The sequence below is a fragment of the Hyla sarda genome, chromosome 11 (assembly GCF_029499605.1).
Source record: "Hyla sarda isolate aHylSar1 chromosome 11, aHylSar1.hap1, whole genome shotgun sequence".
Taxonomy (NCBI): Eukaryota; Metazoa; Chordata; class Amphibia; order Anura; family Hylidae; genus Hyla; species Hyla sarda.
Window position 1 is genome coordinate 31302443 of NC_079199.1, and position 27527 is coordinate 31329969.

Here is a 27527-nt window from a genome sequence, read left to right on the forward strand (position 1 = left end):
CATGCCAGGAGTTGTAGTTTTGAAACAGCTGGAGGCACCTTGGTTGGGAAATACTTGTCTAGGACTAGAAAAGTGTAAGAAAAAAAAAAAGTTTTAATAAAAGTGAATAAGCAAAAAATAAGCCCTCAAACATTCCTGCATACAGAAAAATAAAAGTTAGAGGTCAAAGTTCTGCAAAAAAAAAAGTGGGCGGGGCAATGCATTTTTGGTTTCGGTTTTCGGCCAAGCATAGCCAAAATTTTCGGTTTCGGACAAAAATTTCCCTTACGGTGCATCCCTATTTATAAAACTTATATTCTTTAGATGCCCTCTTGAATCCCCAATGTAAATAGGACAGCTAAGGGTGAATCCATACAGAATAATGAATATAGAGCGTTCCAAACATGCACTGCAGAAGGCCACCTATAGGGTACCCCATGGTGGCCAATAGGAACAATTCATATGAACTTACTACAAACCATTTGTCATCACTTAAAGTCAGAACCTTCTTTTTTTTCGAGAGACTTTGGCTTGTCAATGACATCATTCAGGAAATGTGAGGTCACAGTTGGAGATTTGAATGTTTATATAATTTTGTATCCAAAGCACTTCGCTTGTACAAACTCAAAAAACGATTGATAAAGTTAACACAATGAACACAAGCAACAAATTAAATAAATATTAACGCACGGTCACGTAGTGTTCAGTTTTTTTTTCTTTTAAATTAAATATTTTGTAATCAACTGATAACATTCCAATATTCGGCATGTCGCCCAAGTTTCTAAACAGCACAAGAAACATAGCAAAATGATCAATACACACAGCTTTTCCTGAGCTTCTATACCTAACTGAATACAAAATGAAAATGTTCCAAATAAATAAGAATATTTCAAGGATTTGAAAAAATGGAAAGTAAAGGCAATGTAAAAAATAAAAAATATCCAAAACATTCATATTAAAATGGGCCGTTCTTGTGTCGACCACATTTTCTGGAGGCCAATTAACTCAAAAGCATCAATTTATATAGAAAAATTGAGGCAAGGGGGTATAAGAATCGTATTAAAACACATGGCTACAAGGTATTCTCACATCCTGAAAATCGATATCAATCTAATAAACCAACATATTTGACAACACATGTATAATTCATTGTCACAGTTATAAATACTCAAAACGTCCATTTTATATAGAAGGAAGTAACGAGGAGGAGGGGAATAGGAAAGAAGAAGAAGTCTGGATATGTTTACATAGCGACAGAAGTGTTCCTCAGATTAAAGGCTTCTTTTTTTTCTTCCAAAGCAACAAGAAGTATGGCCTTTGTTTGTATAATAAACTGATGTGCCTGGAGTCAAAATACTATAGATTTCATGGATTAGATGAAACTTTGCATCCAAGAGGTCATGGAATATGTATGTTTTCAATGTACCCAAGAAAATTGGACTCAAAACCCAATGATCCAATCATTTTCATAACTTTAACAATGTGCGAACGTTTGTTATTAGGACTATAGTCACAGGGGTTCAGGGTATGTTCACACTGCAGAATCTTCGCGAGTGTTGATTCAGTCAGGCGACCGCCACCGCTTTTGGTGGTAGGACCACGGGGCACTGACCACCATTGACGGCTATGCAGTACTCGCGGAATTCCGCGCAAAGAATGAACATGTTCTTTCTTTGCACGGAACAATTTCAGCTGTGGAATTGTCCGCCGCTGAAATTCCGCAGTGTGAACGGTTCTCGCAGAAGACCCATTCACACTGATGATAATTTTCACAGCACGGAATTCTACTCACCTAATTCTGCAGTGTGAACATACCCTTATACTAAAATGAAACTTCTCCAGGATGATCCTTTCAAACTACTTCCAATATCCCCTCTGATATGGAGAAAGTAGCATGTTCGGGTTCAATAGTATGTTCTGGTTTTTAGTAAAGGACTATAACTGTATATATGGATGCATGTCTAGTGCTGAAGGTGTACAACATTTGCACCCTTTCCTGAAAGTAAGACATACACATACAATGTGATGCAGCAGATTACAAGCAGGCATTTTCTGGGAATACTGCATTTTATTTTTAGGAAAACTGAAGGAATGGCTACAGTAAGCCACTGCTCGATGGCAAAAACCAGGTATAGGAACGATTCTTAGGACAAGGGGGAGGAAAAAGGGTCAGGAGGGCTTAAATTCCATAAAAATCAATTTAAATTATGTTATTTTTGTATATTTATATATATTTATATATTTATAAATAAACACTGACAAATATCAGATTTCTTTTCTCTTAGTGCACTGTTGTACGAAAAATGGTTTTAGTGCAGTTTCCTAAATAAAAAAAATAAGGGAACAAAAAAAAACAAAAAACAATGCAGCGTACAAAATAAATGAAAAAACAAAATCCGAACATTTGAAGGAAATGTAATGTGGGAAAAAAAAAAGGCAACATGCTACAGTATGAGACATGGTAATAGTTTTTGGCAAATAAATTAGAAAAATATGAAGATCATATTCTGCATGGAGAAATTCAATAGGTTTCCGACTTAAAGCATATGAAATGCATAGCATTATTTCATTGTACATATAAGATAATGGTCTTATAGTTATTTTTTTTTCGGTTTAAACTCTTTATGCAGGTGAACATCTGTAGGTTATTAAAACAAAATGCTGAAAAAGTATAATTTTACACGTTTGGGCTATGTCAGAGCCCTTCTCCATCTTGAACTCTGTCCCCAAACAGTAAAAAGTTCATTACTGACTGAAAGCTTCAAAAGATGACTGAACTGCAGAATCACACTTCGGCCCCAAGCTCAAGCACCCCAGTCTCAATCACAGCAACATATTTGTCCTCAATCTTAATCAGCAGGATAGTTTTGTCAATGTGGGACCTATTACAAGGGTCTCTGCTGCAAGGCACCCAGCGGTGAATTACCTGTGGAAAGCGACACAAAAGAACAGAGCGAGAGAGAAAGAGGGGGAGGGGAAGAGATCAAGAGAGAGAGACACTAGCGTTAGATGGCGGTCTTATGAAGTTGCTCACATATCATTTGGTCCTTTTGACATGGAGATTCAATCAATACAATTGTTTTACTGTACATAGCTTATTATACATTGTTAAAGGATAACTCTGGGATGTACAATTTATACCCCCATCATAAGGATAGGGGATAAGTGTTAGGTTAGATCGAGGGGGGGGGTCCGACCGCTGGGGCCCCCTGCCATCTCCCGAACAGAGCCCCGACTCCCTGCATGAAACAAGCGTTTTCGACCATAGCATGAAGCTGCGGCAGACACGCCCCCTCCATGCAGTTCTATGGAAGAGCTCCGGCTCTGCCATAGAACTGTATGCAGGGGGGGTGTCTGTCGCCGCTTCCGGCCGTTGTCGAAAATGCCCGTTCCATGCAGGGAGTCGGGGCTCTGTTTGGGAGATCACGTTGGGCGCCAGCAGTCGGACCCCTCGCAATCTAACACTTATCCCCTATCCTTAGGATAGGGGATAAGTTGTACATCCCAGAGGTATCCTTTAACTTTATAAAATACTGGGATATATTATGTGATTATGTGTGTGTGTCTCTATATATATATATATATATATATATATATATATATAAAAAAAAACACACATTATATATATAAATAAAATTTTTATTGACTATAACAAAAACAGGCATCGATATTTGCCTGTTAGGGCTTGCCGCAAAGTATACATTGCCTTTACTTTCCCTTTTCTAACCTGAATTAGGAGATCGAAGTCCTAAGTGTTATGACAAGCTATCTGCAGCTCTGCAAAAACTCTGTCCCAATTGAAGTCTGCAGATCTTATGCAAACCTATACATCTCCATGGTAACAGACTAAAATCTAACTGTGTAATCCTGACCACGCACACATATTCCCTTTCAGGCTGCCACTACCTTCCTGCTAACAAACATTTGGTAGGTTCACAAATAGTAGGTGGCAGAAGGAAAGGATTATTAGTATGACTGCAAGACCAGAGGACGCAGAGTTTGTATGTGGTCTGTAACCACATCCTAAAGCACAGGTAATTAAAAATAAAGGGGTACTCCGGTGGAAAACATTTTATATTAAATGAACTGGTGCCAGAAAGTTAAACAGATTTGTCTATTAAAAAAGATTACTTCTATTAAAAAAAATCTTACTTCCAGTACTAATTAGCAACTGTATTCTACAGAGGAAATTATTTTATTTTTGAATTTCTTTTTTGTCTTGTCCACAGTGCTCTCTGCTGACACCTGATGCCCGTTATCAGGAGCTGTCCAGAACAGGAGAAAATCCCCATAGCAAACCTATGCTACTCTGAACAATTCCTGACACGGACAGAGGTGTCAGCAGAGAGCACTGTGGACAAGACAAAAAAAAGAAATTAAAAAAAGAATAGAATTTCCTCTGTAGCATACAGCTAATAAGTACTGAAAGGATTAAGATTTAATTTACAAATCTGTTTAACTTTCTGGCACCAGTTCATTTAAAGAAAATGTTTTTTTTTCCCCCACCGGAGTTCCCCTTTAATAAAGTGTCTTTACTTGAGATACATGGGGTCAAATAATAAGGTTGGCTGGAAAGGGTAGACATAACTTAAAAGTTGCAGAAAATTCAAGAACAAAGAAGATACCATACAAATGTGCACACCCAAAATGAGAGAAGATAGATAAAATTATTTTATGCCATAAAATGATTTATTTTGTCTAATTTTGGGTGTGCACATTTGTATGTTATCTTCTTTGTTCTTGGATTTTCTGTAGTATGTTTTATATACCATTGTAGCACCCTGCATCACATATTAGGGTATGTTCACACTGGGGAATTACCCACGGAATTCCGCGAGTAAAATTCCTCACAGTGAACGTTAGCATCTGTGTGAATGGGTCTTCCGCGAGACCCGTTCACACTGCGGAATTTCAGCGGCAGACAATTGCGCCGCTGAAATTGTTCCGCGCAAAGAAAGAACATGTTCATTCTTTGCGTGGAAGTCCGTGAGCACTGCATAGCCGTCAATGGTGAAGGCGCAGTGCCACACGGTCCTTCCGCCGCCGCCGGCTGCCAGGCTGAATCTCCGCTCGCTGAATTCCGCGAACGGAGATTCAGCTACAGTTCCGCAGTGTGAACATACCCTTAGGCTGAGCCCCCCTTTTTTTATTTGTTATAACTTTAAAGTTGTCATTTTGTCTCTAATCTTCAGCGTATATTTGCACAGGGCAGATTGTGTGGCATAAAAATGCACTGGTACTACCGCACCAGAGGTGCAGCTGAGTACACCATGCAAATATACCCTATGGGTGCCCATACACACAGCTATCCATATGCAGTAGCTCTGTGCTTCATTTGTACTTGGTAAATATGATGCTTTATATGATTCAAGTAACAATGATTCTAAGATTCAATACACAGTGTAACAAGCTATACTAGTCCACAAGGGAGGTGGAGACACTGCATGGGTCTAATACAGTATTTTCCAACCAGGGTGCCTACAGCTGCTGCAAAACTACAACACCCAGCATGCCCGGACAGCCTTCGGCTGTCCGGGCATGCTGGGATTTGTAGTTTGGCAGCAGCTGGAGGCACCCTGGTTGGGAATCAATGGTCTAATACTTGTAGTCTGTCACAAAAACATCTGGTCAGCAAACACACGCCTTTAGGAGTCATCATTTTAGTACAGTGGTCCCTCAACATACAATGGTAATCCGTTCCAAATGATCGATCATTAGTTGAAACCATCGTATGTTGAGGGATCCGTGCAATGTAAAGTATAGGACAGTGGTCTCCAACCTGCGGATCTCCAGATGTTGCAAAACTACAACTCCCAGCATGCCCGGACAAGCAACGGCTGTCCGGACAAGCAACGGCTGTCCGGGCATGCTGGGAGTTGTAGTTTTGCAACATCTGGAGGTCCGCAGGTTGAAGACCACTGGTATAGGAGGTTATTACTCACCTGTCCCCGCCGCTCACCGCTGCCCTGGATGTCGCCCTCCATCGCTGTCGCTGCGTCCCCCGGACCGTCTCTGCTGCGTCTCTTCATCGCCGTCATCCCGTTGCTGTGCACGCCGCTCCTATTGGATGACGAGACGGCGAGCGCGATGACGACGATGGAGAGCACCGGCGATGCAGAGGATCCCAAAGAGGATGGTCTGGAGCGCCGGTACAGGTGAGTGACACCCACCGGACCACACGGGGCACCTTAAACGGCTATCTGGCAGTAGCTGAAGCAGTCTGCGCTGCCGGATAACCATTTATGCGATGGCCCCCGACATAAACAGCATCGTATGTTGATGCTGCCTTCAACATGCGATGGCCTCTGAGAGGCCATCGTATGTTGAAATGATCATATGTCGGGGCCATCGTAGGTCGGCGGGTCACTGTATATTGTATATAAGACACACACATACAAGACAGACAGATGAAGGGACATGAAGAAACATAGATAAAAGCCATGTACTATGACATAATAAAGATATTGGGTGGGGGGCTTAACCTAGCCGGACCCAGGGGTCTACCGTACAGATACACAGTGTCCCATTTATGGACTTAATGACAAGACAAGAGACATGGCAAGTAAGGGATGGGGGGATAATTATTTGATCGTGAGGGGTCCGACCGCTGAGACCCCCCCCATCTCCTGAACAGGACACCATCTCTCAGAGGAGCATGTGCTGTCTGATCGTAGGGGGTCCAATAGAAATGAATGCAGACACTTATCCCCTATCCTGTGGACGGGAGATATGTTGTCGTTCACCCTTTAATTGTGAGATCTTCTACAACAAAGGGGAAGTATATTAAGATATTTAGCTTTTTATTTTTTATAGAAGCATTTTACATTTCAAGGAATACACTTTACAACACTTCCTTTAAAAACTGCCTTATTGCACATTTTACCAAGAACAAGGCGAAGAACAGAGTTACCGCATGTGTCTACCGCAATGTGTACCGGCGCCCTAAGATTATATAACTAGGTTTATATTTGACCCTTGTAATAGAACCCAAGGTGTATGCGAGATGTCAAGCAGCCTGTAAACATTTCCTGGAAATTATATGTATAGATTAGAAAAGGCGACTCTTCATATAGGAATCCCCCCCCCCCCCCCCCAAACTTCTGGCAAAATAATGTGGGACTGAAAACTCAGATGTACAAGTAATCCCTGTTTATTAAAGCAGCAGTGCAACAATCTGTCCCACCTAAGACAAATTTGAGTAAAACCCAAGATTTGTGGAACAGGAATTAAGAGTCTGATGAGCAAAAACCTCCATCTTTAGCAACTATTCAACAACAAACAAAAAGAAAAATACTTTATTAATTTAAAATATCCTGACAGATGGAACAATGTAAATTTGTCATCAAGGATAAGAACAAAAAGAAAAAATATATATATATGAGTTTCTCCCTTGGAGATATTAATAGTAATCACAATGACTGCAGCAACCTACATGGCCTTCCATGCCTTCCTGAGGGCTCCAGTCTTTCCAGCTGTTTTTCCCGGCTTTTAGCCGCACTAGCTCATCTGGCCATTGCAGCTCTTTTCTTTTGGATATATTTACCCCTTCAAGCACCTGGCTTGGATCCACGATCTATGAAGGGTAAAAATACAACATTAATTTACATTTCAGAATACTGAAAAAACAAGACAACAGTTATGTGCGCCTCGATAAGGTGAGTAAGGCTCTGTTTATGACACGGCAGCGTGCCAGGGAGAATAGCGGGTAAAAAAATACTGCTTGTGCCGTCTTTTTCTCCAGCTATTCCCGACGGACCCCATAATAGTAAATGGGATCCATCAGGACCAGTTGTTGCCCCGTCATGAGAACGGCCGTTAAAGGCACAAAAAATAATAAGATAAACAAATTATACTTTAACGGCAGTTCTAGATGGGGCACAATGGCATTGTGAAAGGGGCCTAAGAGAGAAAATGGTTGGAGAAGGCAAGCTGCTCATAATCCACTAGCCTAAAGGAGGCCATATAAATCCAATAGCTGTTGACCAACGCTTGTTTGACAGCTATTCCTAATAATCTCCCCATACACATGTAAGCTTGGTTCATTAAGATTCTCAAGGTATCTCAACCATGGAGGAAGTAGACTCAGAGTCTAAACTGCAGGCTCTGGACAAAAATCTGTGTTAGGGTAGGGTCACACGGGCTGTGTGTGTCAGCTGGTGACTGCCGGTGAGAGTCACAAATGGACACACAGAGTGACGGCAGTAGCAGGGAGCTCGCGCTGTCGTAGCTCTGACTGCTGGCTGCCCATCCGAAGCGGATGCGCTCCCATGTGACCCTACCCTTAGAGTGTATTCACACGTACTGTATCCTGCGCTATTTGATGGGCAGGATTTGAAGGTGCAGATTTAAAAAAATGACTGAACACGGCTTCAAATCTTGTGCATCAAATATGCGCAGAATACGGTGCGTGTAAAATACAACCGTAGGGTGTATTCACACATATGGTATTCTGCACATATTTTATGCACAGGATTTGAAGCTGCAGATTTCCTACTATGTGCAGTCATTTAGTTTACACTGAACTCTGCATCTTTAAATCCTGGTCATCAAATATGAGCAGGATACTGTATATGTGAATACACCCTTAAGAGTCTAGGTAAGAATGGAATGGCCAGATTGGTTCAGGCCAACAGTGATTACAATGCTCACACTGTGTTTCAGCGTTATGTTCAACATGTTTGTGGGAAATCTCCTGAGGGTAATAGAACACTTCTCTATATGGAATTAATGTACATGCTCATTTTCATAAGGTATTTTCTACATGGTAGGACCAAAAACTCCAATGCATTAGAATGGGTGCAGAATCTAAGCCCGAATCCTTAATACACCTGTGACATCCACTCCCCAGTATTAGGAAAATGTAGTTCCGAACTCTGGGAGCGGGCTTTGGGGGTCGCCACACTCCCTTGTGACGTCATGCTCTGGCCCCTCAATGCAAGTCTATCAGAGGGGGTGTCACACCCCCTCCCATAGACTTGCATTGAGGGGGTGTGCCGACCTCCGAAGCCCGCTTCCGGCATTCGGAACTAAAGGTTATGAAAGCTGGGGAGTGGAGTACCCCTTTAAGGCTTTTAAATAGAAGTAATTAAGAAATCTGTTTATCTTTCTGCCACCGAAGTACCCGTTTAATGCCGGGTACACACATGCGGAAATTCTGATTCCGGCATTCGCAGAAAGAATTCTGCAAGGAAATGAATTGCCATCTATGAGACTGCGCATTTCAGAGCGGTCCTAGCGCCCGTGGGATTTTTCAGATGTGCAAAATGTCTGCCGGTATTTTCCTGCGGAAATTCTGCACATTTTACGTTTGTGTGAACATGGCCAAGATCACACTGGATTCTTACATTTACAACTGGAACAATGTCACATGGCCACTGACAAACACAGCTCTGTGACTACTATAAGGGCTTGTTCACACAGCAAAATAGTGCCACCTTAAAATCAGTGCTGACTTTGATCCAGATTTACACCACAGCGTTTATTAAAGGCTCCCTTTGATTTCAATGAAAGCTTCAAGGCAGAACAAGGGGGTATTTATTTTTCTGCCCCACAAATCAGGAGAATGAGCAGGACAAGGCTGTGGCAGTGCACTTCACTCCTCAACTTGCAGCAGTCTCCGTCCTTAGGCCCCATAACCTTACATTGGAGCCGCAGAATATAGATCACAGAGCTACTGCACACTTCTCGCTCACTCTCCTGATCGGTGGGAGTGTCAGCACGGAGACTCCAATTGATTAAAAAAAATTGACATACGCAGACATGTCAATAGTTTTGATGACCAGGACACTAAGATAAGGCTGCACTGATTTTGATGCATAAATTGTTATGTTTTCCACAGGAAAAATCTACCTTTTTTTAAAAAAATTTTTTTTTACCTGTGTGAACAAACTCCGAAGCACATGTCCATTTCCAGAGGAAGAGTAAGTGAAGTGTAACTGCAGATACACAGAAAAACTAATCTATCGGTTGTAATGAGCAGAGTGGCCACGGTGGTCTGTGCTGCTCTTATCAATATATTAGGAGACAGCTCTGCTTCTTAGACTCCCATTTTCAGTATGGCAGCTAGCCCTGAAGCAATAATGTGCCATTGGAAGCTACAGCCAGCAGCATGGATGAAGGCCAGAGCTGCTCATTAGAAGGCTAATAGAGTTTAAGAGACAACAAATATTTTGCACAATCCTCCATTATAATAGTATTTCTACATTATACTGAAGTCCTAGTCCTTAATTTAATATTCATGTGGTCCTGGAATAACCCTTCTAAAACAAATAACTGTACAGCTGAGGCTGAAGAATACGTTGCTTGGAAATCTAGCCTTGGGCAAAAATAGGCAGATTCTGATAGGTTAAGGAAATAACCCTAGAAATAAATAGCAGGATCTCAGAGTTAAAGGGGTTATCCAGGAAAAAACTTTTTTTTTTTTTATCTATCAACTGGCTCCAGAAAGTTAAACAGATTTGTAAATTACTTCTATTAAAAAAATCTTAATCCTTTCAGTACTTATGAGCTTCTGAAGTGAAGTTAAGTCCTCTCTGATGACACCTGTCTCGGGAAACGCCCAGTTTAGAAGCAAATCCCCATAGCAAACCTCTTCTAAACTGGGCGGTTCCCGAGACACGTGTCATCAGAGAGCACTTCGACAGAAAAGAACAACCTTAACTTCAGAAGCTCATAAGTACTGAAAGGATTAAGATTTTTTAATAGAAGGAATTTACAAATCTGTTTAACTTTCTGGAGCCAGTTGATTTATATAAAAACATTTTTTCCTGGAATACCCCTTTAAGACTAACAGGAAACCTCTGAAGGCTCCCACTACCCTAAAACCAAAATTGGAGTGGCTAGGCAGCATGATATATATATATTATATATATATATATATATATATATATATATATATGGAAGTATCATATAATGCACAAACATATTACATCAAAACTGTCCATACCTGTACTCTGTACATGACGTCTTCTTTTTTGGCTCTTGAGTGTGTTGCTGGACTAGAATTGCCACATGACTGTGTTTCAATAAGATTTCCCCCTTCAGTTCCCAAAAACCCCACTAAAGTGTGCCGCTTGCATGCAGGTATACTCTGGCTGGAGCTGCTAGAAGAAGGAAGGCCAATCACAACTGATTGGCTGGTGGGGTCTGCTTGGTTTGCTATGGATAAACGTGACTGGATGGATGTTGGGAGATTTCGAAGAGAGATCTGGCTGGTAGAGGAGCGCCTGCAAGGCACAAATCCTGTGTTGGACGTCCGGAGGGATGAATGACGGCTGTTGTAGCAATAAGATGACTGACTGGCTACAGAGCCACGAGCGGGGGAATGTCGGACAAGGCTTGATTGCATGGAGTGAGAACTGTGGCTGGTTCCTAAAACACATACACACACAAAAATAAAAACATCCAAATATAAATAAATAATGTCTTCTTTCAAATCAACACTGTCACTTTAGAAAAAACAAACAAACAAAAAAAAAAACTTCTGACATGTCATAGAGCTAGAACAAGCTAGAGGAAGTTCACACCAAGAGTGCCATCGCCTGGCTCTATGCCACATGACAGAGGTAATCCCCTAAAACCAGTGGTCTTCAACCCGCGGACCTCCAGATGTTGCAAAACTACAACTCCCAGCATGCCCGGACAGCCAACGGCTGTCCGGGCATGCTGGGAGTTGTAGTTTTGCAACATCTGGAGGTCCGCAGGTTGAAGACCACTGGTCTAGACTTTAGGAGTCTCTCACTCTTCTCTCCTCATTCTTTCTTGTGATTCGTCAGGGGTCTGAAGACTCAGAACCCAATTAATCAAAACTCTTGACATGTCTCTACGACACTTCAAAAGTTTTCAAAATAACAGTTGTGCTTATAAGAACTTACGGCTACTATGCGCATGAATTTGTTTAATTAATTAATACAAATTATCTATCTATCTATATATATATGGGAATATGCAAATCAGCTAATTACATCACCTTTTCAAGGCGATGTTCCCTGGTATCAGCTTAGCTCCAGTTACGGAATATAAAAAGCTAATCGGGATTAATGCCAAGCCAGAACTCTCTCTCCAGAAGGAAAGAGCACCCATCTGCAGACAGCTGTATCAGGGTACCCCGAAACCCCTTGCTTCAACTGATCCGTGTCATATTGTATGTGTCACAATCATACTTTAAACAGTGCTCATCCTTACCTAGTGTTGATAGATGAGGGACTCCTGGAGGTTGGAGGCGTGAAGTCTGTACATGTCCTGTACCCCCAGGAATTCCCCCTTGTGATACACTGATTTGAGCATCATTTGCATTAGGAGGGTTGTTACTGTTTATGGAGGTCCCGCCTCCAGCATCAGAGTCCTCTATATTTCCTCCACTATTACATCCTGCTCCACAGCCTTTCCTTAACCTAGATGTCAATAACATGAACAAAAAATGTCAAGATAAAAGATGACAAATCATACATACTAAAAGGAGACCTATCAGTTATCTGGACAAGTCTGTTTTAGTAAAATGTACCCAGTTCTCCAACAATAAGCATAAAAACTGTCCATTTAAAAGAAACATAAGAATTTACTAAACCAGACATACCAAGATGGCCGACAGTTCCTCTATAACAACTGCAAGGATTTCTATGGATCAAACTTATAAAACAGACTCCCTTTACCTGTGCCATGTAGAAACAATAAAATTCCTGATATTTGCCACACTTATTGGCCCTCCAAGAATTTCCTTGAGCTGATCATGGCTGTCAGAGTAAGAAGTTGTTAGTGGTGAGACATAGATGGGATATCCAATAGGCTGGTCACAAGAAGAGTTGATCATGTTCCTTAGAGCCTGTTTAGCATTTTGTATGCTTCCTCTCTCGGGGTTACGGTTCCGAAGAAAAACTAGCTCCTGCTGTTGGCCGGCCCACAGTCCACGGACACATTCTTTGTTTACCTGTAAGGAAAGGGCACATTGGTTTTTATGAAGCATTTATACCGAGTAGAGAGGTCTGCAGGTTACAATGACAATATACAAAATAAGCCAAATCATTCATCATGAATGTTACTGAACAGCGGAACGTAAAAAGGGTAAGACAAATTGGTCACCTTGATAACCCGGAAACTGAGATAGCGCTTATTTAACATAATGATCTTGTATTCGTTTGTTCCGTCATCCATGACATGGCGCAGGGCCAGCAGTGAAGGAGAGTTTGAGAGAACTGCACTTCTCCATGCTGGATCGCCCTCATGGGCAATGACTAAATTTTGCTCATGGGACATGATGGCTTCATACAACACTGCTGGGTCATCATACTCATCTGGAGATGTAAAATGATCCTAAAGTGGAGAATCAAAAACAATGGAAAAAAAAACTATTATTGGCAACATACAACTCTCCTAGTAAAAACATTATGGTCTGATGGAAGCAATAAAAGACACTTTTAGAGATGAGCGAACTTACAGTAAATTCGATTCGTCACGAACTTCTCAGCTCGGCAGTTGACGACTTATCCTGCATAAATTAGTTCAGCCTTGAGGTGCTCCGGTGGGCTGGAAAAGGTGGATACAGTCCTAGGAAAGAGTCTCCTAGGAATGTATCCACCTTTTCCAGCCCACTGGAGCACCTGAAAGCTGAACTAATTTATGCGGGAAAAGTCATCAACTGCCGAGCCGAGAAGTTCGTGACGAATCGAATTTACTGTAAGTTCGCTCATCTCTAGACACTTTTTCACCTCTATTAAGTAAATAGCGCACATGGCAAACATACATTGGAAATAGTGAGAAAGTAGATTTACTGTAGCTCTGCACACTTTCAATACTTTACAGAAAATCCTCTGAACAAACCTGGTGAAGTTTTAGTGACATTCGGATTCCAGGGACTACAACTTTTCTAAGTAATTCCATATCTGCAAAAATCCACTCATCACGAATGGAGGAGATGCGAAAATCTCCCTTAAACAAGGCATGTAGACCGTAGAGGAAAGACTCCAAGTTACTAATAGTAGAAAAAGAAAAAATATATATATTAAAAGGTCAATCTCATAACTAGGGCTGGGCGGTATACCGGTTCATACCGAATACCGAAATTTTTGTGCTGCACGATATGAATTTTAACCCATACCGCAATACCGGTTTGGCCCCTCCCCCTCGGGAATGAATGAATCAGCCCAGCGCTGCGCTGTCCCCATCGGGGAACTAATCCTATGTGACCTGTGAGCGCTGTTCTGCCCCCCCCCCCCCCAATTATTAGCCCAGCCCAACGCTGTCCCCATCAGGGTACTACTCACATGTCACCCGCATGCGCTGCCCTCCTCGTCCTGTTTGTTGCGGCCGCCGGTGCTGACACACTATACCAGTGGTCTCCAACTAGCGGACCTCCAGATGTTGCAAAACTACAACTCCCAGCATGCCCAGACAAGCAACAGCTGTCTGGGCATGCTGGGAGTTGTAGTTTTGCAACATCTGGAGGTCCGCAGGTTGAAGACCACTGGTATAGGAGGTTATTACTCACCTGTCCCCGCCACTCACCGCTGCCCTGGATGTCGCCCTCCATCGCTGTCGCTGCATCCCCGGACCGTCTTCGCGAGCGCGATGATGACGATGGAGAGCACCGGCGATGCAGAGAGTTGTAGTTTTGCAACATCTAGAGGGACGCATGTTGGAGACCACTGCTCTATACAGTACGCTGTATCCCTATGCCCGGGCTGCAAAAATGTAACAAAAATGTAACAAAATAAACTTTAACTCACCTCCCGTTAGTCCGGTACCGGCCTCACTTGTTTCCTGGGGACGGGAACGTCGGACAGCTGTCAGCCTATCACCAGCCGTAACGATGTTCCGCCTCGGCCGGTGATAGGCTGAGCCCACTGTCATATAAGAAGCAGTCTTCTTACATAACAGTGGGCTCAGCCTATCACCAGCCGAGGTGGAACATCGTTACGGCTGGTGATAGGCTGACGGCTGTCCGACGTTCCTGTCCCCAGCGTAAGGCCGACATAGGTGCGTTAAAGTTTATTTTGTTTACGTTTTGCTGCCCGGGCATAGGGATACCGCACAGTATAGAACGTCAGCGCCGGCGGCCGCAACAAACAGGACGAGGAGGGCAGCACATGCGGGTGATATATGTGAGTATTTACCCCGATGGGGATGTGGGCTGATAATATGGGGGGGGGGGGGGGGAGGGCTAGGAAATACCGTTATTTAACGTGGAATCGCCAAAAGTTTAAAAAATACCGTGATACACACATTTGGTCATACCGCCCAGCCCTACTCATAAATTCATAGCAAAGAATAGGCAGGAACTGTATGTAAATAATAGTGTAGGTATCATACAATACAGCAAGAATTGTGGCAACACTGCATTAGGAAAACAGCAACAAAAACAGTGACTAAAGTGAGTAAGAATAAAATATAAATAAAATGGTGCATAGAGCAAAACTAAAAATCACCAATTATGACTTTCAAAAGTAACACAATAGGCTGACAAAGTCTAGAATCTACTGTGCAGGGATGTCAATTGTACTTTTATACATTTGCAATTAGTCATACAATGATTTAAAATGTAGTTTTTTTTTGTTTTTGTTTTTTATGTTGAATTGCAGCATGGTGGGGAAAAAAAATGGATAATAAATATCCAGTCCACTTTACCTAGACATATGATGAGATGCTGTCCCGAGAGCTCTTCTCCCCAAAATACAAAGTCCATAACAAAGTGTCACCAGAGGGGAATCTTTTTCTGCTTCAATAGGCTGTGAGGAAAACAAATATATTATTGTCCATATTAAAAGGAAAGGAATGAATGTAGTGTTCATGCAGGCTGCTGCCCCATTTAAAGTCCAAGTTATCATCATTCCTGGACCTAAAAAGGAGTGCAATGCACTTTCTTGCCAAAATGGGGGGACACCAGACCCTTCGTAATTAAATACTTATAACCCATCATGTGGCTATAAGCAATAAGTGTTGATTTTAAATAAGAATAAGAAAATAAATGTACATCTCCACAGTGTAATACAATAAGGGGGCTGAAACAACTAATCGATTAATCAGCAACTAATTGATTATAAAAATAGTTGCCAAACGGTTGGTTGATTATTTAGTCATTTTCTACTCTTACCTAAGTATGGGTAACGTAATGCCTTATCATGTATAGACTTCGCTTATGGTAACCCGCCTCTATTGAGTCTTTTCTCAGAGATCTCTTATAAGCCAAGGGCGATCTCAGATCACTCCCCCCACTGACTATTATTCTCTCTCTTACCTCTTCCACCTCCCCCCATTTTGGCTGTAACTTCTGGTCCCTGTATATAGGATTCCCGACCAGTTACAGGCATTTTTAGGTGCTCATGTTGATCATAGGGACCAGAGTATCTTATGGGTGAGACTGAAGGCTTACTTACCGGGATGTCTCAAGTCTAGTATTACCTATCTAAAATGGGAATCCTCTCGTACTGAGGAGGACCTGGCATCTAGATGCTCGTAATTGGAGGCTAGGTATATTGCTGACTCCTCGGATGCCAATAGAGATGCGTGGTTGTCAATGGGTAGATTATATATGCAACACTTAAGTGAGAGGATGAACAGGAAACTTTTTCACCAAACAGTTTTATTTTGAAAATGGAAACCAAAACAATGCCTTGCCCCCCATTCTGAAGATTCATTCAAAAACAGGCGAGATATTGACTGCTACTGATGCCATAGCTCGCTGTTTTACTCAATTCTATAGCGACCTATATGAATCCAGTGTCCGCTATGATTCAGAGGAACTGGAGTTATATATGAATGATATTCAATTTCCTTCCTTGTCTGTAGAAGATAGGGATTTTTTAGTTGGGGATCTCCTGGTGGAGGAGCTCCTTAGGGACATAGCGAAAGGTAAAGCTTCTGGCCCTGATGGCCTCCCACTGGAGGTTTATCTTAAATATCTTCCTCCTCTCTTTGGTCCTTTGCAATCCATGTCCAGAGAGTCCTTTCGGTCTGGTTCCTTGCCTAGGTCCCTCTATGAGGCCACCATCGTGGTCTTGTTGAAACCTGAAAAGGACCCCCTAGAATGCGGTTCTTACCACCCGATATCACTTCTGAACATGGATTACAAAATCCTGACAAAAGTCTTAGCTAACAGGCTAAATAAAGTCACACTCTATTGTCCATGTTGACCAGTTAGGATTTATACCTGGCTGTTCTACCACTGAAAATATTAGACGTGTTCAGACGATTGTGCAGCTAGGATCTGCCCTTGGCGTGGACTGGGCCTTTGCCTCGCTGGACGCGGCCAAGGCATTCGACTCCGTCGAATGGCCATACCTTATGTCTGCTTTGAGGAGCTTTGGCGAGCGCTTCATGCGTTGGATTTCTTTTTTATATGCTGCCCTTACAGCCCAGGTGTTTGTGAACATGACTTGCTCTCCTTCCTTTCTCCATGGGCACGGCACCAGACAGGGGTGTCCTTTGTCACCGCTCCTGTTTGCAGTGGAGCCCCTGAAAATATTAGGTCTGATGTGCCTCTGTAAGTGTTGTACCTGAATTCGCACAACCTGTCCAGGTGAGCACGTCCCCACTCTCCAAAGATCTTCCATCCTAGGTTTGATGATCCTGCACAAGGAAGCGCGTTTTTGTCTTTTTCTCTTTCTAGATTCTATTTGTGGCCTACAGGTGGTTGATCATTTTAAATATTTGGGTGTGGTAATTCATAGAGATTCTAGTTATGACTTTTCCTTAAATGTATCCCCTCTCCTGACTCTGGTCAGATAAGTTCAAAGTCTGCAGCTCCCTCCGTCTGTCTCTGGCTGGATTAACTTAGTTAAAATGATTATTTTGCTTAAATGCTTTTTAGTTTTGGAACACTCATCTACTCTGGTGCCTACTTCCTTCTTTAAGTCCCTGCACAACTGCTGCCTTCTTTCATATGGGGTAATTGTAGATCTAAACTGAAAAGGTCTACAGAGGCTGAAAGATATGGCGGGTTACGCTTTACCCGACTTTCATGTATATTACTTGGCGGGACAGCAACGCCTCTTGCGTTGCTGGTTTTGCCCACTGCATTACCAAACTCTGAACATCATTTGGCCCATTATGTTAAGGCGGCTGACCTGCGGGTTTGGCTGGAGTCTCCGTCCAATGCGGGGAGAATAATATTCTCAAGTCGTTCTCTCAATTGCAGGATGAGTTCGGCCTCCCTAGAACTTCCTTCTTTAAATATTTACAACTGCGGCATGCCCTTGCTAGCCAGTTCCCTAGTCTAGGTACCTCGATTTCGGAGTATCCTTTGATTGGAGTCTTATGGTTTCAGGGCCCTAGGGGGCTCATTTCTGTGTTGTATACCCACTTGATAACCACTAAACACTCCAATATTCATCTTGTGTCCGGGGACTACTGGAAATCCCGCCTGTCCTCTTTATCATCTGAGGAGTGGCAGGAGGTGATCTCCTCTCACACTTCAGTGTCACTGGCAGCTAACAACTAAATGGTTCAGCTCTATATCATTAATCCTAGCTATCCAACTCCCATTCGGTTGCATCGTATGGGTAGGATGCCAGATTATCATTGTCACCGCTGCCACTCATCCCGTGCAGATTTCTGGCATCTTATGTGGGATTGCCCCTATGTCTCCGCATTTTGGCAGGATGTGGTTAGGGCTGGGCGGTATACCGGTTCATACCAAATACTGAATTTTTTGGGCTGCACGATATGAATTTTCCCCCATACCGCAATACCGGTTGGGCCCCTCCACCTCGGGAATGTATTATCAGCCCAGCGCAGCGCTGTCCTCACATCAGGGAACTAATCCTATGTGACCCGCCAGCACTGTTCTGCCCCCCCCCCCCAATTCATTATCAGCCCAGCGGGGTACTACTCACATATATCACCCGCAAGCACTGCCCTCCTCCTCTTTGTTGGGGGCCGCCGGGCGCTAGAACTCTATACTGTACGCCAGTGGTCTCCAACCTGCAGACCTCCAGATGTTGGGAGTTGTAGTTTTGCAACAGCTGGAGGTCCGCAGGTTTGAGACCACTGATGTGCGCTGTATCCCTATGCGCGGGCTGCAAAAGATAAAAAATATAAACTGTAACTCACCTACGTCGGCCACACGCTGGGGACGGGAATGTCGGACAGCCGTCAGCCTATCACTGGCCGCAGCGATGTCCCGCCCCGGCCAGTGATAGGCTGAGCCCACTGTCATGTAAGGAGCTCTGGCCCGCCTCTTACATGACAGTGCGCTCAGCCTGTCACTGGCTGGGGCGGGACATCGCTGCCATTGGCTGTCCGGGCATGCTGGGAGTTGTAGTTTTGCAACAACTGGAGGTCCGCAGGTTTGAGATCACTGGCGTACAGTGAGTTCCATCGCCGGCGGCCCCCAACAAAGAGGAGGAGGGCAGTGCTTAAAGGTGACATATGTGAGTAGTACCCTGATGGGCTGATCATTAATTGGGGGGAGCAGAACAGTGCTGGCGGGTAACATGATTTGGGGGGAAGCCGAACACCGCGCGCGGGTCACATGATTGTGGCGGGGGGGGGGGGGGGGCAGAACAGCGCCGGTGGGTCACATGTTTGGGGGGGGGGGGGGGTGAAAATACCACTATATACCGTGGAACCGCCGTAAGTTAAAAAAAAATACTGTGATACACATATTTGGTCATACCGCCCAGCCCTAGATGTGGTTGCATTATCGACCACAGTACTCTCTGTCCCCCTACAACCCCTTGTGTGTCTGTTTGGGGTACTTTCTGAGGAACAGTGGATGCACCATGTGCGTAACTTTTTGAGGGAGTCCCTTTTCCTTGCTCGGAAAACTACAGCCATGAGATGGATGGACCTCCTACTCTATCCAGTTGGAAACGATCAGTTAATGCAATTATTCCTTATGAACAGATGATATTTAAACATAGAGGCTGCCCTGGGAAGTTTGATGTGGGGTGTGTGGTGCTCCTCTATCTTGACACAGTACACAGTGCTAACCTTTAGAGCCACTTGAGATGTCCTAGTAGCTCAGTTTATAAGAAAATGCTGAATTGCTTAGACCCCCCCACTGTATGCTGTTCTTCTACCACTCCTATCCCCCATCCATTGCCTGCTTATCCATTGCCAGGTGTTATATGCTCATTTGTATGTATGTTTTAGTGACCTCCACTTCTAGTGCTCTTTTTAGTCATCACCTGATATTTTGGCTCGATGAGCCCTATGCCTGAGTACTTGATAAAAAAAAATAAGGATACACAGCAAACCAAGGAATAAAAGCAATAAGAAAATATTTAAATGGCCAAGGCCATTTTGCTAAACTTTTTACATGTCCTAGCAAGGAGGGGAACATGCAGCAGCGCAGACTCAGCCGGCTCCCAGTTCTGAACAGCCCCAAATCAAAACTTTTGACATGTTGCTAGTACATGTGAAAAATGTTGCATAATGACAGGTGCACTTTAAGCTGTTACGCCCAAGCACTTTCTACCTATTCATTTACCTTTTCTCTGCGTGAGGAACAGTACTTGATCCAGTTCAGATAGCTTGCACAGAAGCTCTCTCTGGAAATGCCAGCCAAGCGAAGGTCATAGTCTTCATCAATGTTTGGATTAAATGTAGGGTCCACATCCACATAGCAGTGATCTGAACATGGTCTGAGTCCTTCCTGCATAGTTTCATTGGCCAACCACTCCTCCAGCTTCGCAGAGGTGGTCACATAATAAATAATGCCCTAGTAGAACATACAGACACCAGTTAACACATCATTGAGCTATAAGAGAAGCAAAACAGACTGCAATCTATAACAAAAGAGGCAATACTGGCACTGAGCATTGGCGAGTCACAGATTTCAGATAGAACCATATAGGTTTAGTCTGGGTAGTGCTCAGCTATATAAGTCCAGGGTTTAAACAATATAATAGAAGAGAATTCCAAAGCAGCACTCACCCTTGATGTTAATATAAAATCCTTTATTGGGGTTTTCTTTAAAAAAGGCATGGAAGCAAACCGGTTGGCAACGAATGTTTAAGCTGCCAGGTAGCTTTAACCCCTTAAGGACTCAGCCCATTTTGGCCTTAAGGACTCAGACAATTTAATTTTTACGTTTTCATTTTTTCCTCCTCGCCTTCTAAAAATCATAACTCTTTTATATTTTCATCCACAGACTAGTATGAGGGCTTGTTTTTTGCGCGACCAGTTGTCCTTTGTAATGACATCACTCATTATATCATAAAATGTATGGCGCAACCAAAAACACTATTTTTGTGGGGAAATTAAAACGAAAAACGCAATTTTGCTAATTTTGGAAGGTTTTGTTTTCACGCCGTACAATTTATGGTAAAAATGACGTGTGTTCTTTATTCTGAGGGTCAATACGATTAAAATGATACCCATTATTATATACTTTTATATTATTGTTGCGCTTAAAAAAAATCACAAACTTTTTAACCAAATTAGTACGTTTATAATCCCTTTATTTTGATGACCTATAACTTTTTTATTTTTCCGTATAAGCGGCGGGATGGGGGCTCATTTTTTGCGCCATGATCCGTACTTTTTTTTGATACCACATTTGTATATAAAAAAACTTTTAATACATTTTTTATAATTTTTTTTTTAATAAAATGTATTAAAAAAGTAGGAATTTTTGACTTTTTTAATTTTTTTTCGTTCACGCCGTTCACCGTACGGGATCATTAACATTTTATTTTAATAGTTCGGACATTTACGCACGCGGCGATACCAAATAGGTCTATAAAAAATGTTTTTTACGCTTTTTGGGGGTAAAATAGGAAAAAACGGACGTTTTACTTTTTTATTGGGGGAGGGGATTTTTCACTTTTTTTTTACTTTTACTTTTACATTTTTTTACATTTTTTTTTACACTTGAATAGTCCCCATAGGGGACTATTCATAGCAATACCATGATTGCTAATACTGATCTGTTCTATGTATAGGACATAGAACAGATCAGTATTATCGGTCATCTCCTGCTCTGGTCTGCTCGATCACAGACCAGAGCAGGAGACGCCGGGAGCCGCACGGAGGAAGGAGAGGGGACCTCCGTGCGGCGTTATGAATGATCGGATCCCCACAGCAGCGCTGCGGGCGATCCGATCGTTCATTTTAATCGCGAACTGCCGCAGATGCCGGGATCTGTATTGATCCCGGCACCTGAGGGGTTAATGGCGGACGCCCGCGAGATCGCGGGCGTCGGCCATTGCCGGCGGGTCCCTGGCTGCGATCAGCAGCCGGGATCAGCCGCGCATGACACGGGCATCGCTCCGATGCCCGCGGTTATGCTTAGGACGTAAATGTACGTCCTGGTGCGTTAAGTACCACCTCACCAGGACGTACATTTACGTCCTGCGTCCTTAAGGGGTTAAAGCACCTAGCTGTTATGCCAGTGTTTTCCAACCAGGGTGCCTCCAGCTGTTGCAAAACAACAACTCCCAGCATGCTGGGAGTTGTAGTTTTGCAACAGTTGAAGGCACCCTGGTTGGGAAACACTGTTTTATGCTAATATTTTCATTGTTAACCAGTTTTCAGCCTCTGTATATGCCAAACTCTGCCATGCCGTTTTAAAGAAACTCTGATAAAGAATCTTTTTAATTTAATGTCAAAGGTGAGTTCTGCTTTTGGACTCTCCTCTTATACGGGTTAAACATTAGACTTACATAGCTAAGCACCACCCAGACTAAACCAATGCATTAAGGGGTACTCTGGTGGAAAACTTTTTTTTTTATTTATTTATTTTTTTAAATGAACTGATGCCAGAGAGTTAAACAGATTTGTAAATGACTTCTATTAAAAAAATCTTTAACCTTCCAGTACTTTTTAGCAGCTGTATGCTACAGAGGGAATTATTTTCTTTTTGAATTTCTTTTTTGTCTTGTCCACAGTGCTCTCTGCTGACACCTCTGTCCATGTCAGGAACTGTCCAGAGCAGCATAGGTTTACAATGGGGATTGGAAGGGTAAAGGTTTTTTTAATAGAAGTAATTTACAAATCTGTTTAACTTTCTGGCACCAGTTGATTTAAAAAAAATATATATATTTTCCAGAGTACCCCCTTTAAGTCTGTGACTAGTCAATGCTCTGATTTATTGCAGTATTTGCCAGTATTGCCTCTTTCCTGATATAGAGTGCAGTCTGCTTTATTAAACACTCTTCTATTATACTGTTATAAAATTGCACTCTATGGTGAAGAAAGCCCAGGACATAGATATAAATAAATGGTACAGTGATCCCTCAACCTACAATGGCCTCAACATACAATAGTTTCAACATACAATGGCCTTTTCTGGACCATTGTAAGTTGAAACCAGACTCAACATACAATGCTACGGACAATCCAAATCTGTGCGTGTCAATGGATGGAAGAACTGACTGATGATGCACTGACTGATGTCTGGTAGCGCCTCCTACAGTACAGGGAGATATTACATGTTCTGTACTCTTTACCTGTACCAGGGTTACCTGCTCCTTTGGACACCAGGTGAGGGCGACTCAATTTTACATTTTCAGGACATTGCATGTACTGTACAGGACCCTGAAGAAGCTCCTGTCTTCTACATAGACCAGTGTTTCCCAAGCAGCGTACCCCCAGCTGTTGCAAAACTACAACTCCCAGCATGCCCGGACAGCCTTTGGCTGTCCGGGCATGCTGGGAGTTGTAGTTTTGCAACAGCTGGAGGCTCCCTGCTTGGGAAACACTGACATAGACAGTGATTTACAGCTCCCGGCAGATCTTTCTTTCTTTTATATGTAAGGATTTGCTTTATCTATATTAGTTATCTACCTATTTTTCTTTAATCCTCACTTTTTCCTATTTTCGGATGACATTTTGGTGACTTCAGAAACAATTACAAGGTTTCCATAGAGTTCTGGTCTCAACATACAATGGTTTCAACATACAATGGTCGTCCTGGAACCAATTAATATTGCAACTTGAGGGACCACTGTAATTAGGTGCTCACTATTGCTGTTCTATAGTTAAGGCAAAACACTGGGAACCGCTTGTAATAATAACAAAAAGGTGTCAGCAACTGCAGCCCTTTGGTCTGGACTTGTATAGAATACACCAGCAATGCAGAACCAGAATTAGGAATAGGATGCATATGAACTACTACTGTCACTGCTTCTCTGTCTATTTCATACCTTAACATAGTAGGTAGTTAGAATCCGACGAAGGTCAAAAACCTGAAGCATGGAGGCTGCACTGTTATCTGTAATGCTGTAACCTTCTAAAACATACTTGGTCACCAAGACCTCCCATGCCAGCCACCGCTGACCAAAGGCGGCATTGAAAGAGAGCATGTGAGGGACATGTCCAGGTTCACAGCAACAAAATCCCTCATCCTCTTCAACGCCTTCTGTGATCGCCTCTACTTCACGTTGCTGACAATATGTGCCTAGTTTTAGAAGAGAAAGGAAATAAATGCATGAATTTATTGCAGTAAAATATCCAGGAGAAATATTAACCCCTTGAGGACACAATCATCTTTCAAACCAGACCTGTATTAGTTAAAATATTAATTAATATTTGGGATGCTTTTACCCATCGTACTGATTCTGAGAGTTTTTTTTTTTGTTTTTTTGGTGACATTCTCATTTATAAAATAAAGATGAAGTTGATTTGGCAATCAATTCAAAAGAGCAGTCCTCAAAGATACATATAGAAAAAAGTGGATAGAGAAGGATCCAATAAAAGTCATGCAATGTATTCAATACAATAAAATACAATAAAGATAAAAATGAATCAATAAGTCTCCCGCCGCCCTAGCAGGGCCCGTGCATCGGGCGAAGGAGCTTAGGAGTTATAAAAACAATATGAAACAATGTAAGGGTGGATAACAACAAATGTATCAATTGCAGTGTGTATACCAACTGGATATTATATCCAAAAAAATAGATGCCGGCTGGGTTATGCCGAGATTAGTTCAGTGCGTTATTGCTGGATTGAGTTAATTGGAGGCAAAGTGAAAAGGTTCAGCAGTAGAAGTACAATATAAATCCATTCCAGCAATGGAAGTGTAATATAGGACAGTTCAACAATTGTGCAAGAGTTAAAGGGTTAAAATTTTCAACTCCTTAAAGGGGTACTCCGCCCCTAGACATCTTATCCCCTATCCAAAGGATAGGGGATAAGATGTCAGATTGCTGCGGTCCTGCTGCTGGGGAGCCCCGGGGATCTCTGCTGCAGCACTGCGCTATCATTACTGCACAGAGCGAGATCGCTCTGCACGTAATGACGGGCAATACAGGGGCTGGAGCATTGTTACGTCACGGCTCCGCCCCTCGTGACGTCACAGCCCGCCCCTTTCAATACAAGTCTATGGGAGGGGGCGTGGCGGTTGTCACACCCCCTGCCATAGACTTGCATTAAGGGGACGGGCCGTGATGTCACGAGGGGCGGAGCCATGATGTCACGCTGCTCCGTCCCCTGTATCACCCATCATTACGCACAGAGCGAACTCTCTCTGTGCTGTAATGATAGCGCGGTGCCACAGCGGGGATCCCGGGGCTCCCCAGGAGCGGGACCGCGCCGATCTGACAACTTATCCCCTATCCTTTGGATAGGGGATAAGATGTCTAGGGGCGGAATACCCCTTTAAGGACACAGAGCTTTGCCCTAACACTTATAATTCTCTACCTGCAGACCCAGATAAGTGCTTGATCTTTGCACAATCAGTTGTATTTTGTAATGACACCACTCATATTACCAAAAAGTTTTAGGGGAAAAAAAAAAAAAAAAACAACTCTTGGGGGTTCTGTTTCCACTCGGTGCGCTTTTCTGTAAAAATGACACATTCAGGGAGGTTTATCAACCCCTGTGTAGAGGAAGAGTTGTCCAGTTGCCCATAGCAACTAGATTGCTTTTTTTTTTTTAATAAAAAAAAGTCCTTTAAAAAATGAAAGACACAATCTGATTGGTCGCTATAGACAACCGCACCACTCTTCCTCTACACAGGTTTTGATAAATCTCCATTATCTTTATTCTGTAGGTCTGTATAATTCCATTCATACCCAATTTACAAAGGGGTTTTGTGTTATTTTACTGATTTAAAAAAAATTACAACTTTTTGTAATGTTATATTTTAATAGTTCAGATATTTCCGCACGTGGAAATACCACATACGTTTAGGTTTATTTTAATTTTCATAATTTTATTTTAAAAATGCGAAAAAGTGGGGTGAGACTTTTAGCTGCAATCTTCACCTGCTCTGAGATCAGACAACACAAAGCGAGGTATGGGACCTCCAGCTGTCCCCTAAACTGATCAGGACCCTGCAATTTTGCTCTGGTGGTCCTGATCAGCAACCACAGCTAACTGGCTGAGCAAATTTGCCACTTTTTATCCTGGCATCTAAAAGGATTAATGCCGTACATCATGTACGCAGATGTCTGGCACCAGCCATGGGTTCCAGCTGCTGATACCAGCCAGAACCAACGGGGTATGAAGCGCACTTAGCTTCTGAGCATGCTTCATAGACTGGGAGCAGGCACAAAGCATACATGTAAGCCCTGTGACATCTAGGGATTAAAAAGCTAAAACTCCATCCAGTTAAACAGATTTTAAAACTGATTTGGGTTAAACAATAGGGTATTCCAGTGAAGTCCCTCAGAAAACGAATAGAGCGCCAATTAAGAATGTGCACAGACACTCCCCTCTATTAACTTCTCTGGTGATTGGTGAGGGGGTTGCAAACAGCCGGACCACTGGTTAGTTAGCCCTTACCCAGTGGATAGAGGATAACTTTACATTAGGAGTATATACTGTGTTTAGTCAGAGCATAATTTAACACTAACTACTAATGAAAACTTTTTTTTTTTTTTTTTTTTTTAAATCAACTGGTGCCAGAAAGTTAAACAGATTTGTAAATCACTTCTATTAAAAAAATCTTAATCCTTCCAGTACTTTTTAGGGGTTGTATACTAAAGAGAAATCCAAAAAAGAAATGCATTTCCTCTGATGTCATGACCACAGTGCTCTCTGCTGACCTCTGCTGTCCATTTTAGGAACTGTCCACAGCAGCATATGTTTGCTATGGGGTTTTTCTCCTGCTCTGGACAGTTCCTAAAATGGACAGCAGAGGTCAGCAGAGAGCACTGTGGTCATGACATTTAATTTTCATCACATCTGGGTACCTCTGAATTCTAAGCCTCGAAGCTGAAAGGTGACAAGTCCATTGCCAATTTCTATAAGGTGGACGAGAGCATTGAGATAATCTGAGGCGAGGATAAAACAGTCTCCTGTATTGTAATTGCCCCAGCGTCCAAGCAGAAGGTCCCCACAAAGACTGTGCTGTAATGAGCGTGTCAGATGCTCATAAAATATTGAGTTCAGATTGTTGTCATCTGACCCTATAAAGTAAGAAAAGAAAGGACAAAATTATACTCAACTTATTTGAATTTACTTTTTCAAAAGAATCCTATCAGAATGGATACGACGCCTTGCATAATATTCTTCTTATTTCATAGATTTTTGAAGGTTTCATATAAATGTGGCATAGTAACATGGTTCAACAATGTTTCAAAAAAAACTTTTCATAGAAGGTCCTAAAATTGTACTTGCATTTGGGCCGTGGATGTGCTATAGCAAATGCCTTTAAAATTTTGGTGCAT

At 42.5% G+C, this 27527-nt stretch overlaps 1 protein-coding gene across 8 annotated transcripts in view; it reads right to left on the minus strand.

Moving 5' to 3' along the window:
• Positions 1–528: 528 nt before the first annotated feature.
• PCNX1 (pecanex 1) overlaps positions 529–27527 on the minus strand; it is a 128212-nt gene continuing 101213 nt past the window's right edge. For all 8 annotated transcript variants that reach the window (XM_056546967.1, XM_056546969.1, XM_056546961.1 and 5 more), the window contains 11 exons: positions 27051–27266; positions 24060–24313; positions 20402–20632; positions 15598–15698; positions 13795–13945; positions 13057–13287; positions 12630–12904; positions 12163–12371; positions 10925–11349; positions 7412–7552; positions 529–2905 (listed from right to left, as the gene is read on the minus strand). In XM_056546967.1, coding sequence (XP_056402942.1) covers positions 2765–2905; positions 7412–7552; positions 10925–11349; positions 12163–12371; positions 12630–12904; positions 13057–13287; positions 13795–13945; positions 15598–15698; positions 20402–20632; positions 24060–24313; positions 27051–27266 — 2375 coding nt within the window. In that variant the 3' untranslated portion in view covers positions 529–2764. The remainder of the gene's footprint in view (positions 2906–7411; positions 7553–10924; positions 11350–12162; positions 12372–12629; positions 12905–13056; positions 13288–13794; positions 13946–15597; positions 15699–20401; positions 20633–24059; positions 24314–27050; positions 27267–27527) is intronic.